Source organism: Pseudorasbora parva, chromosome 3 (assembly GCF_024679245.1).
Source record: "Pseudorasbora parva isolate DD20220531a chromosome 3, ASM2467924v1, whole genome shotgun sequence".
In the NCBI taxonomy this organism is placed as follows: domain Eukaryota; kingdom Metazoa; phylum Chordata; class Actinopteri; order Cypriniformes; family Gobionidae; genus Pseudorasbora; species Pseudorasbora parva.
In genome coordinates, this window is record NC_090174.1 from 34246328 (window position 1) to 34261341 (window position 15014).

Sequence of the window (15014 nt, forward strand, 5' to 3'; positions counted from 1 at the left end):
TAACCCTTATGTACAAAATATAAATGGAACCAAATTAAACAATTTCTTGCATAAACATTATAGAGATGTAAAATAAATGAGATCTTCTGAAACTTTTGGAAGAGTCCAACTGAGATTTCGAGGATCTAAGCAGAAAAATCCAAGTAGCAGGACATTAAACAAAAGTAAAAGTTGCCATTTGCTCTTGATTTGATCTCCTTTCAGTCTAGGAGAAACAACTGAGACATTTATATAAATCTAGTTTATGATTTTTCTAAGGGTATTTGAAATTTAACTTAGTGTGAACCCTAACTATAATCCTATATCTAGTCAGACGCCAGCAATTGGTTGATAGGAATGGTGTTCTAGGTTATGAAAGGACATAGATCCAGGAACAGCTTAATGGCCATAAATTTGCAGTTCTCTACAAGCCCACTCACTCATTCAATCCCCATTGAATCCGGCTGGGTCAGAAATTGACAATTCCAGGCATCATGGCAAGAAAGGAACAGAGAGCAAATGAAAAAAATAATCAGATTCTTAACCTTTGATAATGTATTCTATATTGATATTATAATGCTATTTATTTTACTTATTACATTTATTTAAGTTTACACAACAGCAATGTACTAAAAACAGAAATGTTTTTCCTTTCCATCGTGTACAGACGAAAACGTTGTCAAAACAATATCCGTTCAATAATCTGCGAAAACAATTAAAGGGTTAGTTCACCCAAAAATGAAAATTAAATGTTTATCTGCTTACCCCCAGTGCATCCAACATGTAGGTGTCTTTGTTTCTTCAGTAGAACGCAACTGAATATTTTTAACTCCAACCGTTGCTGTGTGCCAGTCATATAATGGGGTGAATAGGAAACAAGTCTATGAGAGCAAAACAAACAAAACAAAAAAACATGCTTAGGCAACGTGCACAAAAACCCTGCTGCTCCTCACGACATATTGATTTGTTAAGACACGAACCGATCGGTTTCTCTGAGAAACCGAACAGTATTTATATTATTTTTTTACCTCATATCCCGACAAGTCTCATCAAGTTTTCCCATCGGCAGTAACTTCCGCCTGATGAAGTCAAGTTGGTGCGATCATATATATATATATATATATATATATATATATATATATATATATATATATATATATATATATATATATATTTATAGAAGCCTCAGTTGTGCCTGCGCAGACCGATCGAATCAGGAATCTACATGGTCGCGCCAGCTTGACTTCATCAGACAGAAGTTACTGCTGATGGGAACTCTTGATGAGACTCGTCGGGATATGAGGTAAAAAAATAACAAAAATACTGTTCGGTTTCTCGCACAGTGAATAGTGTGTGTCATTCCACAGATGTAGTTGAGATGTTTAGTGAAATTCTTGTTCAGAACTGCATTATTCACCAGGGGCCTATACCATGAAGCCGGTTTAGCTGGCTAGCCAGATATGTTTAAGCTTAGTTTGAACCAATCCTGGGTTTTAGGTACCACCATTAAAGGGTTAGTTCACCCAAAAATGAAATGTATGTCATTAAAGACTCACCCTAATGTCGTTCCACACCCGTAAGACCCGTATTTGACTTCACATTTTGCCGTTGAAGTCTATGGGAACGCTCTGTCCATTTTTTTTTTACTGTCTATGATAACTATAGCATCGTCATTCAAACGGCAGTTTGGACAAGTGTGCACTGCAGATATACGTGTGATAGACAGATCCAATCATTATAAAGAGTGTTCTTTGATTGCTCTCTCTAGTTTAATCATTTAAATCGCATATTTGTTTCATGCTACTTACAGAAAAGTGTGAAGTTGTTTTTTTGTCACTGGCTTGATTCACTGTTGCATCAAGACGGCCAGTGGTGGGACTGACAGTTTTAAACTATTTGGAAAGAAAGTTTGTGTGAACTTGAATGATTAGCTATGCATCAGAAATCACTGATCCCAGATCAGGCATTAATGAACACTGCTACTCACTGTTTGTGGCGGTGCTGTTGAATCCTTACGGTAAAACCTGTGCTGACATCGCGACTGATAAACTGAATCCATTCTCTACTAATTCTCTGGGCGGGCAAAGCAGAGGAAGGGGAAGAAACCTTTCCTGGTATGATGTCATAACAGGAGAATTCAAGATCAGCTCGTCTGCGCTCTCATTTTCTCAAAGGCAGAGAAAGACAGCCTGAACTTGATTTACACCAATCAACATTTATAGCCACTTGAGGACAATATGCAGGCTAGAGAACTCGTATAAATGTTGAAAAACCTCATAAAATAAAAAAATTCATGCCATGGGACCTTTAATGTTTGCAGTTTGCATCCTTTATGGCTGATCTCAAATTCTCCAACTTCGGGCCATGAAAAAAATGTGCAATACCTAAAATGAATATGCAGGTTATGAACAAGAGCGCTCTTGAGCCCGTGTTTCTCACACTGTTCGCGTGAATCGCGGCAGAGTTCGCCAGGCACACACAAAATACCGGCAGGAATGCGCATCTCTTAAAGGGGCCACACTTTTTTTTGTTGACAGCCGGGCAACGGCCCTCTATGGAAGCCCGTTTCCGCCACTAAATAAAAAAAGAAATTGCGACTTTTTAGGTCCGTGTACTTTTGCGTCCATTCATTTTTCGATTTTATATCAAGTTGAAAAATTAGAAAACGGTTCATTTATTTATTTTTCATTTTTTCAAATTAAAAAAAAAAAAACGAGAATTCGGCTTGATTTTAAATGTTTAGTTTCAGGGATAGAATATGGATAAAAAGCTTGAATATTCGATTTCCAAGTGTTGGCTTTCAAGAAATGTCCCTTTCCGCTGATTGGTCAACCAAAGATCAACCCGTATTTCCAAAGATCAACCCGTTGGTAACAGTTATTTTACATTTGATTACTTTATTCAATTTCTGTAGCTTTCTGCTGGCCAGTAGGCCTGTACATTGTTATTTAATGTACACATGAGGGAGCTCAAGTTAAACATTTTAGTTTGAATTTTATTTTATACTGTGCATTGTTGCAGTGTGCTAAATACATATTTGCATAATTTGTAAATGATTTATTATTTGAAACTTTAATATTAATTTATGCAATTGCAATGCCTTGATTTTTAGTAAAGTTACACAGTCATAGCATTAGCCATAAATGCAATGGTACTTAGAATTGTCATAATTCCTTTCGGTGTTTCAGTTTTCACCTTGGCTTCCTCTTTTTTGGGTTTTGGCCAAGAATTTTGATTTCGGTACATCGCTGCTGATAATGTTCTGCTCGGTATGTCATCAACATGCTTCAGAAGATACTAAAAACTAATAGCTTCCAAAACTAATAGTTTCATTGTTGGGACCAAAAACCTAAAACTGGAAGTCTTAAAAGCTCATGAATCATCCAAATGCCACATCCAGGTAAAAAAAAAGAGCTCACAGAGCGCTACTCATTTAATGAAATGTTTATCAGTTCATGGTTTGTGTGAAAGAGAAAATGTCAGTATTTCATTGAGACGAGATTAAATAAACTGCTTAAGTATTGTAGAGCTTGTGGTATTAATCTTCAAATGCAGTTACACATTGTCGGTTACAAACAAGAAAGTGGCTGGTAAAACCATTGAGTGGCTGGTGTAGATTTTGAAATCCACCAGCCACAGTGGCCGGTGGACAAAAAAAGTTCATTTTTATTCCTGGCAAGCGCCGTCTACAGGTGACGTCACGTATTTTGCGAAATGCGTGGTTAGGTGATGTGTCGCCCTCCATACGTTGCGAAACCGATATGCAATATAAACAATACAAAATTGGCCTACGATAGAGATTTAAATTCTACATTCTACTACTGTTCATTAAGTTAAAGGTTTGTTGCTGATTAGAACTTGAAGTGCGATGAGGTCTTAAATTTTTTTGAGAAGGTCTTCAAAAAGTCTTAAAAAGGTCTTGAAATTAATTTCAGGATTCCTGCATATAACCTGTTATAATAATAATAATTTGAAATGATTTAGATATAATTATAATATTATGTAATTATTATACCCTTAATCAATTACACATTTATCATTTTAGTTAATCAATCATTAATAGGCACTTTGTTAAAATTAATATAAATAGCCTATATAAAGTCATACAAATAAGGTTTAAAATCAGTAAATAAAGCTATTTAAAAATAAGCTTACTGAGCTTAAATGTTCAATTCTCTCTATATATCAACTAAACTAACTTCATATCTTTTACTTGCATTGACGTATAATATTTTGTCTTTAAGTTGTCCTCTTTCATAAACAGCTATTTTCTTCTTGCTGTGTAAATTTGTTTAAATTCTTAACATTTTTAAATCATGTAATATTCTGCAGAATAGATAAATGAATCTCACTGCTTCTCTCGCGAGAAGCGAATCTCGGTTCCACTGATCCACAGTGCGTGATTGGCTGTTCAGTGCTGATGTCACAGCTAAACTCCTAAACTCACAATCAAAGCCTGAGTTGACAGAGAAAACTGATGATCAGCATCATGGTACCAACAAAGTCTGAATAGATTGGTTTGGTTTCGTCAACTCGAAACTAACCCTGTAACCCTGAGTTTGTTGAACTACCATCATGGTAGAGGCCCCTGTTCTCTAATTGTATTGGGCAAATGTGTTGTGTTTTTCTGTTCTGGATAAAAAACACCTGATGTAGGTCAAATCTGCATCTGTCTATTCTGTGTGCAGGAGTATGGAAGAGGTGGAGATTCCCAACATCAGCATCAGGATGTTCCGGCCCCTGACTAACCTTACTCACATGTGAGCATACACAAATTCTACTGTAAAACTTAGATTAGGTTACTTTCTATGTTTACTTCTTATGCCATCTTGTGTGTGTGTGTATGTTTACTTCTTATGCCATCTTGTGTGTGTGTGTATGTGTATATGTATATATATATATATACAGTCTTGTTCAAAATAATAGCAGTACAATGTGACTAACCAGAATAATCAAGGTTCCCTTTCGAGAGAGGTTCCTCGTATTACGTATGGGAAAAACTCCTTTTCTCGAGAATATGAAGCAAAACTTTAATAAAGGTATCCATGTAAAGCGCAGTGCCGCTGAACGGCCATAGCTCAGCGCGAGGAGCACTCTGATTGGCCGGGCCACGGCGACTGCAGGAACCTATGGTGAGGCGGCTGAGAGGAACGAGCCAATGGGGGGCGTTCCAGAAGCCCGCCGAAAAAAGGTGCTTATATTTGCATACAGGACTAATTTCGCCATAGGTGTCAGATTTTATCTCCTTCAGCGATACCTTCGCTGACCTCCGGAAGAAGCAACCGCCGTCGAAAAGGCACCAGCGGAACCTGCAGCTGAGGACGACGGACTCCCTCTCCACCTTCTCCGCCGTTCCAGCTACGCCATCCGGCGATCGTATCCTTTTACTCTCTTCTCCTAAAAGAGCGCGGGGCGTTGTTTCAAATGCCTCGCATTTCCTGCGGCTCTTGCAGAGCTCCTCTCCTTGGCGGCGACCGTCACGTCATCTGTGTGGCATGCCTTGGACGGGACCACGCGCAGCTCGCACTCTCTCAGGGCGGCTGCCCCGAGTGCGATGAGATGGCGCTGCAGACCCTAAGGGCTCGCCTCGCCACCTTCGACCAGGTCCCTCCTCCTGCCGCTGGGCCGCGCCGCAAGAAACGCCCCGACCAGAGACTGCCGGAACGGTCTGGCGACTGCACGCCGGATGACTCCCCGCGTGCCTCGCCATCGCCGGTCACCTTCACCCAGGAGGAACAGCGTCCCTCTCATGCAGCGGCCTGTTCGGTTTCCTTCGGTGGCCCGTCGCCAGAGGATGATGAGGACAGCCTCTCCACAGCCGCTTCTGGTAGCGAGTGGTCAGCTTCCGTCTCGGAGCCCCCCGCTTCGACGCAGACCGCCACGAGCGGCAAATCTAATGTCGACGCGGAACTCATCCGCGTGCTCTCCAGGGCCGTGGAAGACCTCGGGCTCGAGTGGTCCCAGCCCGATGAGCCGACGCGCAGCAGATTGGACGAGTGGTTCCTGGAAAGCCGCCGCCTCTCTTCTCCTCAGAAGCCCGCGCCTTTCTTCCCTGAGGTGCACGACGAGCTTACGAAGTCGTGGAAGTCGCCCTACTCTGCTCGCGCTAGATCCGCCTTTTCCCCAGCGCTCTCCATTGTCGACGGCACTAAGGAAAAAGGCTATGAGTCTCTTCCCCCCCTCGAGGAGGCTGTCGCCGCGCACCTCTGCCCACCCTCCTCCTCCAGAGGATGGCAGTCCAGGGCTCAGCACCCGTCCAAGCCCTGCCGCACCACTTCTGCTCTCGCTGGCCGGGCATATGCCTCCGCTGGCCAGGCTTCCGCGGCCGTCCCTTCACACCATGGCCGTCCTTCAGGTGTTCCAGGCCAGACTTCTCCGCTCCTTGGATGAGTCTGTCCCCGACTCCGAGGTTTTGAAGGACCTTCGCAGCGCGACGGACTTGGCCCTTCGCGCCACTAAAGCCACTGCACAAGCCATCGGGAAAAATATGGCTAACCTGACGGTCTTAGAGAGGCACCTTTGGCTGAATTTGACCGAAATGAAGGACGCGGATAAAGCCTCCTTCTTGGACGCCCCCATCTCCACTACCGGTCTCTTCGGGCCGTCAGTCGTGGGTTTCGCGGAGCGTTTCACCGACGCGCAAAAGGCTTCGCAGGCTATGAGGCATTTCCTGCCTAAGCGCTCCAACTCGTCTTCAGGCCAGGGACGCTCTCGAGGTAGACCCCCGCCTTCTCAACCCGCTAAGCCAGCAGAGCCACCTTCCCGGCCTCGCTCCTCTTCGGGACCGCGCCAACGTTCCCGCTCCGCGAACCGCAGCAGTCGGCCTGAACGCCGGGGACCTCGACCCAGGCTTGTGTTGAACCCCGAGCCTCCGAAGCCGTCCTAGCCGCAGGGATAAAAAGCAGATGGTCAGGTCTCGCCTCAGCCGGACCCCCATCTCTCCCTCCCGGTCTCCCAGTTCCCTGCACCCAGGTGACTGCCGACCTCAGTTTAGCAGCCAACGAGCCCGTTGTCAAACGCACTCGCCTGCACACAAACGCCGTTATCACGGCGACCCAAATAAATCTCAAAAAGAGCTTTTTCTCTGTAGTAAATGTGCCCACACATCAGTCTGCACTCCTACACTCATTCACCCCTCCCACCCATGCTATAAATGTCCCGGCGCCCACTCCACAGTGCACGCCGCCACACATAAGCACTACCCCCTCTATGTCTCAAGCACAAAATGGCAGCGCTACCGAGTTCCCTCTAGTAGGCGACCCTTATCCGCGCCGGCTCCAGCCGCTATCGTGTCGGGCTCAGGCCTGGCAAGCCATGCCCGGGGTATCAAATTGGGTTATGAACATAGTAAAAAGGGGCTACTCGCTACAGTTCGTTCGCAGGCCCCCGCGCTTTTGCGCCGTGGTCGAGACCTCGGTGAGAAGCAGCGTCAGTCACGTGCTTCGCACCGAGATTTTGAAACTGGTAGAGAAGGGAGCGGTGGAGCCCGTCCCCCCTTCCAAAAGCGAGTCGGGCTTCTACAGCCGATACTTTCTCGTTCCGAAGAAGGACGGAGAGCTCAGGCCCATCCTAGATCTAAGGCATTTGAACAAAGCTCTGATGACTCGCTCTTTCAAAATGCTAGCGGTGAAACAGATCCTCGCGCACATTCGCCCTGGGGACTGGTTTTTCACGATAGATCTGAAAGATGCGTACTTTCACGTGCAGGTAGCCCCCCACCACAGGCCATTCTTGAGATTCGCCTTCGAGGGGCAGGCTTATCAGTACACGGTCCTGTCATTCGGCTTATCCCTGGCGCCCCGCACGTTTACGAAATGTATGGACGCGGCATTAGCCCCGCTCAGGCTGAAAGGGATGCGGGTGCTCAACTACCTCGACGACTGGCTAGTGATAGCCCAGTCTCGAGCAAAACTACTAACACACAGATCCTGGCTCCTCAACCATTTAGACTGTTTGGGTCTCAGGATCAATATCGCCAAGAGCTCGATGTCACCCACTCAAAAGATATCTTTTCTGGGCATTGTTCTAGACTCGAGACTCATGAACGCGCGGCTAACGATACAGCGCGCACTATCCGTCCAGAACATGGCGACTTCATTCAAAGCCGGAACTCGCGTTCCCCTGAAACACTTTCAGAGAATGCTCGGCCTTATGGCCTCGGCATCGTCAGTGCTCAGGCTGGGACTGCTACACATGCGCCCCCTCCAGCGTTGGCTACGCGCCCGTGTCCCTCCTTATGCATGGAAATGGGGCCGTTTTCCCGTCAGAGTGAGCCACAGCGTTGTCAAAACTTTGGCTCCTTGGACGAGGACAGAGTGGTATCGGAGGTGCGTGCTTATGGGCATAAACTGTCTAGAGATGAAAGCGGTCGCCTTATCGCTGAGAGCTTTCCTTCCACATATAAAGAACCACCACGTCTTGGTTCGTTCAGACAACATGTCGGTGGTAGCGTACATAAATCGCCAGGGCGGCCTGAGATCATATTCCCTTCACCGCATGGCGAAGCATCTCCTTTTATGGGCAGAGCACAACCTGAGCTCCCTGAGGGCGGCTCACGTGCCAGGTATTCTGAATGTGGGTCTGGATATGTTATCCAGGAGAACCATTCCCCCAGGGGAATGGTCTCTTCATCCGCAAACGGTTCTCTTAATTTGGAACACCTTCGGCAGAGCGAAAGTGGATCTCTTCACCTCAGAAGACAACACTCACTGCCCAATATTTTTCTCCAAACGCAGGGATGCCCTGGCCCATGTCTGGCCCAGCCTCCCGCTATATGCTTTCCCCCCGATCGCGATGCTACCACAAACCATCAAGAAAATCAGGGAGACGGCATCCGCGGTGCTTTTAATAGCCCCGCTCTGGAGGAACCGAACGTGGTTCTCCGATCTGATCCAGCTGTCAGACACAGCCCCATGGCCCGTTCCGCTGAGGAAAGACCTCCTCACGCAGGCGAAGGGGGGGGTCTGGCATCCCAGTCCCGAACTATGGGCCCTCCACGTATGGCCCATCAACTGGTATCGGGAAACCTCTCTGACAGAGTTATGAACACTATAGCGGAAGCTAGAGCCCCCTCGACGAGGCGGCTCTATACTCTGAAGTGGTCAGTGTTTTCTAACTGGTGTGCCGTCCGAAATATCGACGCATGCTCATGCGAAACAACAGAAGTGCTCGCTTTTCTCCAAGAGCTACTGAACGCGGGTCGTTCCCCCTCCACGCTCAAAGTTTATGTCGCCGCCATAGCAGCTAACCACGCTCAGGTCGCGGGACATTCACTAGGGAAAAGTGAGCTCATTGTACGTTTTCTTAAAGGGGCCAGGAGATTGAACCCCCCCCCCCCGCCCCCCCTCGGTTCCTATTTGGGACCTTGCGGTGGTTCTAGACGCTATGAAGGGTCCCCCCTTCGAGCCTCTCCAGACCGCGACCATAAAGCTTTTATCACTCAAAACCGCGTTTCTGCTGGCTCTGGCCTCGGTTAAACGTGTGAGTGACTTACACGCACTCTCAGTGAGTCCGTCCTGTCTCGAGTTCGAGCCCAACAACTCCAAAGTTGTTCTTAAACCGAGACATGGTTTTATACCCAAAGTGCTTTCTACCCCTTTTAGAGCACAGGTTATTACTCTGCTTCCTTTACCCGCATCTCAGGGTGAACAGGACGCGAATCTACTCTGCCCGGTCAGAGCTTTGAGACTGTATCTGGAGCGCTCCTCCCCCTTCAGGCAGTCGGACCAGCTGTTTGTCTGCTTCGGCGGCCGCACTAAAGGTTGTGCTGTCACGAAGCAAAGACTCTCACACTGGATAGTGGACGCGATCGCGCTGGCATATGAGTCTAAAAACCTGACTTGCCCTATAGGCGTTAAAGCCCACTCCACTAGAGGCATGGCCTCATCTTGGGCTTGGTCGTGTGGCATTTCTTTGGAAGATATCTGTGCGGCGGCAGGCTGGGCCTCTCCGTCCACTTTTATCAGATTCTTTAAATTGGAGGTTCCAGCTCTACAAGCAGGGCTTCTCTCCATCTAGGCTCTATCTTGACCCTGGTAAACAGATTGCCTTTAGTTTTGGCCTGTACACATCAGTCCTTAAGCACTTTTCATTTATCACAAGATCCGACTATGTCCGATCAGCCGTTCAAACGAACCGACTCTTCCGGTTCTTCATCCCCCCTTATAGCCGCCTCTTCGGTGTCTCTGGGGTTATTTACATGTGCTTTGGGCATACTGGTTCAGTCAGCACACACGGCGCTTTACATTGTGTTCCCATACGTAATACGAGGAACCTCTCTCGAAAGGGAACGTACTCGGTTACTTTCGTAACCTCGGTTCTCTGAGAGAGAGGAACGAGTATTACGTTCCGTGCCGTGTTTATGCTTCTCAGGTATCGCTTCAGTCGATCTAAAAACCTGACACCTATGGCGAAATTAGGGCTTTATATAGCCTCCTGTATGCAAATATAAGCACCTTTTTTCGGCGGGCTTCTGGAACACCCCCCATTGGCTCATTCCTCTCAGCCGCCTCACCATAGGTTCCTGCAGTTGCCGTGGCCCGGCCAATCAGAGCGCTCCTCGCGCTGAGCTATGGCCGTTCAGCGGCACTGCGCTTTACATGGATACCTTTATTAAAGTTTTGCTTCATATTCTCGAGAAAAGGAGTTTTTCCCATACGTAATACTCGTTCCTCTCTCTCAGGGAACCGAGGTTACGAAAGTAACCGAGTACGTTTTTAGTATATTTTTTATTGCTACGTGGCAAACAAGTTACCAGTAGGTTCAGTAGATTGTCAGAAAACAAACAAGACCCAGCATTCATGATATGCACGCTCTTAAGGCTGTGCAATTGGGCAATTAGTTGAAAGGGGTGTGTTAAAAAAAATACCAGTGTCTACCTTTGACTGTACAAACTCAAAACTATTTTGTACAAACATTTTTTTTTTTAGCAATCCTGTGAATCACTAAACTAATATTTAGTTGTATGACCACAGTTTTTTAAAACTGCTTGACATCTGTGTGACATGGAGTCAACCAACTTGTGGCACCTCTCAGCTGTTATTCCACTCCATGATTCTTTAACAACATTCCACAATTCATTCACATTTCTTGGTTTTGCTTCAGAAACAGCATTTTTGATATCACCCCACAAGTTCTCAATTGGATTAAGGTCTGGAGATTGGGCTGGCCACTCCATAACATTAATTTTGTTGGTTTGGAACCAATACTTTGCCCGTTTACTAGTGTGTTTTGGGTCATTGTCTTGTTGAAACAACCGTTTCAAGGGCATGTCCTCTTCAGCATAGGGCAACATGACCTCTTCAAGTATTTTAACATATGCAAACTGATCCATGATCCCTGGTATGCGATAAATAGGCCCAACACCATAGTAGGAGAAACATGCCCATATCATGATGCTTGCACCTCCATGCTTCACTGTCTTCACTGTGTACTGTGGCTTGAATTCACAGTTTGGGGGTCGTCTCACAAACTGCCTGTGGCCCTTGGACCCAAAAAGAACAATTTTACTTTCATCAGTCCACAAAATGTTCCTCCATTTCTCTTTAGGCCAGTTGATGTGTTCTTTGGCAAATTGTAACCTCTTCTGCACATGCCTTTTTTTTAACAGAGGGACTTTGCGGGGGATTCTTGAAAATAGATTAGCTTCACACAGACGTCTTCTAACTGTCACAGTACTTACAGGTAACTCCAGACTGTCTTTGATCATCCTGGAGGTGATCATTGGCTGAGCCTTTGCCATTCTGGTTATTCTTCTATCCATTTTGATGGTTGTCTTCCGTTTTCTTCCACGTCTCTCTGGTTTTGCTCTCCATTTTAAGGCATTGGAGATCATTTTAGCTGAACAGCCTATCATTTTTTGCACCTCTTTATAGGTTTTCCCCTCTCTAATCAACTTTTTAATCAAAGTACGCTGTTCTTCTGAACAATGTCTTGAACGACCCATTTTCCTCAGCTTTCAAATGCATGTTCAACAAGTGTTGGCTTCATTCTTAAATAGGGGCCACCTGATTCACACCTGTTTCTTCACAAAATTGATGACCTCAGTGATTGAATGCCACACTGCTATTTTTTTGAACACACCCCTTTCAACTAATTGCCCAATTGCACAGCCTTAAGAGCGTGCATATCATGAATGCTGGGTCTCATTTGTTTTCTGAGAATCTACTGAACCTACTGGTAACTTGTTTGCCACGTAGCAATAAAAAAATATACGAAAAACCTTGATTATTCTGGTTAGTCACATTGTACTGCTATTATTTTGAACAATACTGTATATATATATATATATATATATATAGAGAGAGAGAGAGAGAGAGAGAGAGAGAGAGAGAGAGAGAGAGAGAGAGAGAGAGAGAGAGAGAGAGAGAGAGAGAGAGAGAGAGAGAGAGAGAGAGAGAGGGGGAGAGGGAGAGAGAGAGAGAGATGCATTTGTGTGCCCTCTGTGGAGTTATCAGCATGTTACAAATTCCTTGAGCATCATAGTCTCTCAAGACGAACACAATAAAAACCTCCATTAAACCAGTAAGTCACACAACACGCCCTCTGAGCGAGATAGAGAACAAGAGAGCAGAGAGAGGTATTTACTCTTGAATGTAGGCTGGATGGTGGTTGTCAGTTGGAGGTTGTGTGATTACTGCATTTGAAAAGTCAAACCTGCTGGTAAATAAAGCTCAACTTATACTGTTGATTGTTCACAGGCGACAAGATTAACGTGCCTCTCTCTGCTTGCAAAATTATCTTTAACTTTTCTTCCATCAGATTTAATATCTGCAGAACAGTTCTGCTCCCCTCCGGAGAAATAAAAATGAAATTAAAAAAAACAAAAAAGCAGTAGAGTGTAGGCCTTCAGAGTTGTTTTAAATGGAATGCCATCATTTCTTTATGAGGAATGAGTCGCCTCCACACAAGCACTGAACAAAAGATCTGCCGCATGCTAAGAGATGCTGTACTGAAGTGAGTGCTGATCCTCACGCTGAACCTGTCTGCACTTTGATGTGGAGATGAGGTATTCGGGATTGTTACTTTGCAGATATCGGCCGCACTAAAAAATTCACTTTTGATCTGAGACGGGCCCACCCCAGACTGTGACATTAATAGAAGGTTAGCTCTGCATTTCACAAACCTGATGAGTTTGAAGGAGCAAAAATGACAACAGAACTGCTTGTGTGCTGGAGTGAAACAGACGATTTAAGAGCAGACGGGAACAGATATTCTGCTCAGGCTGGAGTGTTTGATTGTGCAGCAGGGTAAAGTGTTCATTTAAGGTGTAAGTATTAGGCATTCCTTTGAACATGTTCAAGAACATTACTTTTCCTTAATGCATTCTGCCTTCATTTACTCATCTTTGTGTCACTCTAAATGATTTTCTGTTTGCACTTTATTTTACTAAGAAAGTACTGGGTAATATAAAGAAACTACATGGGTTAATACCTGGACATTATTACCCAGTTAGTGTCATTACAATAAGTGTCACGTGTATGTGTATATGGGCAGAGGTGGTAAAAGTACTCAAAAGTTATACTCGAGTGAAAGTATATATACCTAAATAAAAAAATACTCCAGTAAAAGTAGAAAGTCCTCCATTCAAACATCACTTGAGTAAAAGTACAAAAGTATCAGATTTAAAACATACTCACTGTAAATATCAATAAGCAGATAAAGTCTTTTGGGACTGATATGCAATGCTTTAATTGAACAAATGATAAGATTAGATACTGCAATTAAGAATTTGTTAGATTTGCAATTAATAGGAGACAATGAAGCACCTTAACGCAGTATAGGGGTTAAACTTAAAATAGACATGTTCCATAACATTAGTTCCATAAAACAGATGAGGAGCAAGATACTATTAACTAATTCAAAATTAATTCAAAAGCCATAACCACAATGACATATTACGTAACAATTAGTTAATAGTCATGTGCCTCAACAAGTAAAGTCATAATATAATTTTGCCAATTGTTATGATTAATGATTAATTAAACAGACAACTGAGAGTCGGAATGCATGGCTTTGAATACATGAATTTACATTATTAGTTAATGTAATATGTCATTAGGGAATTAATGATGTCATATTTAATTAATAGCAATTCATATATTACTTAATCTATTAATCATAGAGAATGTTCATTAGTTGCTGATGCAGTAATCATTAACAAAAGGTTTAGTTCTTTATTAGTAATACATTAACTAATGATTATCTGTGCATTAGTTAGGCATGAATTATAATAGTGCACCTGTATTGTAAAATGTTACCGATGTTTTCATAGTAAATTGTGTGCCGCAAAATATAAAAGTTGGGGAAACACTGAGCTAACGTTAGTGTGGCAAACCTGACTTGTCAGCTTTTCCAAGTCTATACCCGACTGGATTATCCATGACCGACCAGACCGGTTTGGAAATCAAGTGTGATAAATACTTAATACTTGGAGCGGGCATGGGGAAATGTATTGAAGTAAAAAGTAAACTTTGCCTTTAATATTGTAGTGGAGTAAGAGTAAAAGTAGATGCAAATAAAATATACTCAAGTAAAGTACAGATCCCCGAAAAAAATACTTTAGTAAAGTATCAAAGTATTTTTACTTGATTACTTACCACCCCTGTATATGGGTAACAGGGCTGCATTTCCTGAATCTTTCTTAACGCTGCATTGTTCTTAAATTATACCTTAACCTGTACCGTAATCTTAATATGTGTTTCCCAAAATGTTCTTAGTAAAGTATGCCTTCTGTAAGTTGTTCAATCGTAAGGTTGGTCATTCTGATAGTGGCCACTACTGTTTCTTAATATCTTAGTCTATATGAATATAATTTTGTTAATTTAAGTGCTTTCATGTTAAGAATACAAGTGTCATTACACTGATGTTTGTTAGCTTTTTAATTATTCATTTTATTATTAATTTGATAATTATATTATCCAAGGTAGGCTACATCAGCTGGCAAACAATTACTGAGTTTATTGAAAGGGAATAATTAACTAAAATGTCAGAAGCTGCTATTTACAATAGATTTTGCCTACCACAATAGCAAATTC

General features: G+C 43.8%; 1 protein-coding gene across 1 annotated transcript in view; it reads left to right on the forward strand.

Moving 5' to 3' along the window:
* The window catches only part of rxfp2l (relaxin family peptide receptor 2, like), a 73487-nt gene that overhangs the window by 43480 nt on the left and 14993 nt on the right, over window positions 1–15014 (forward strand). Inside the window, 1 exon segment of the mRNA XM_067438586.1 lies at window positions 4668–4739. Within this exon segment, the coding sequence (XP_067294687.1) occupies window positions 4668–4739 (72 nt within the window).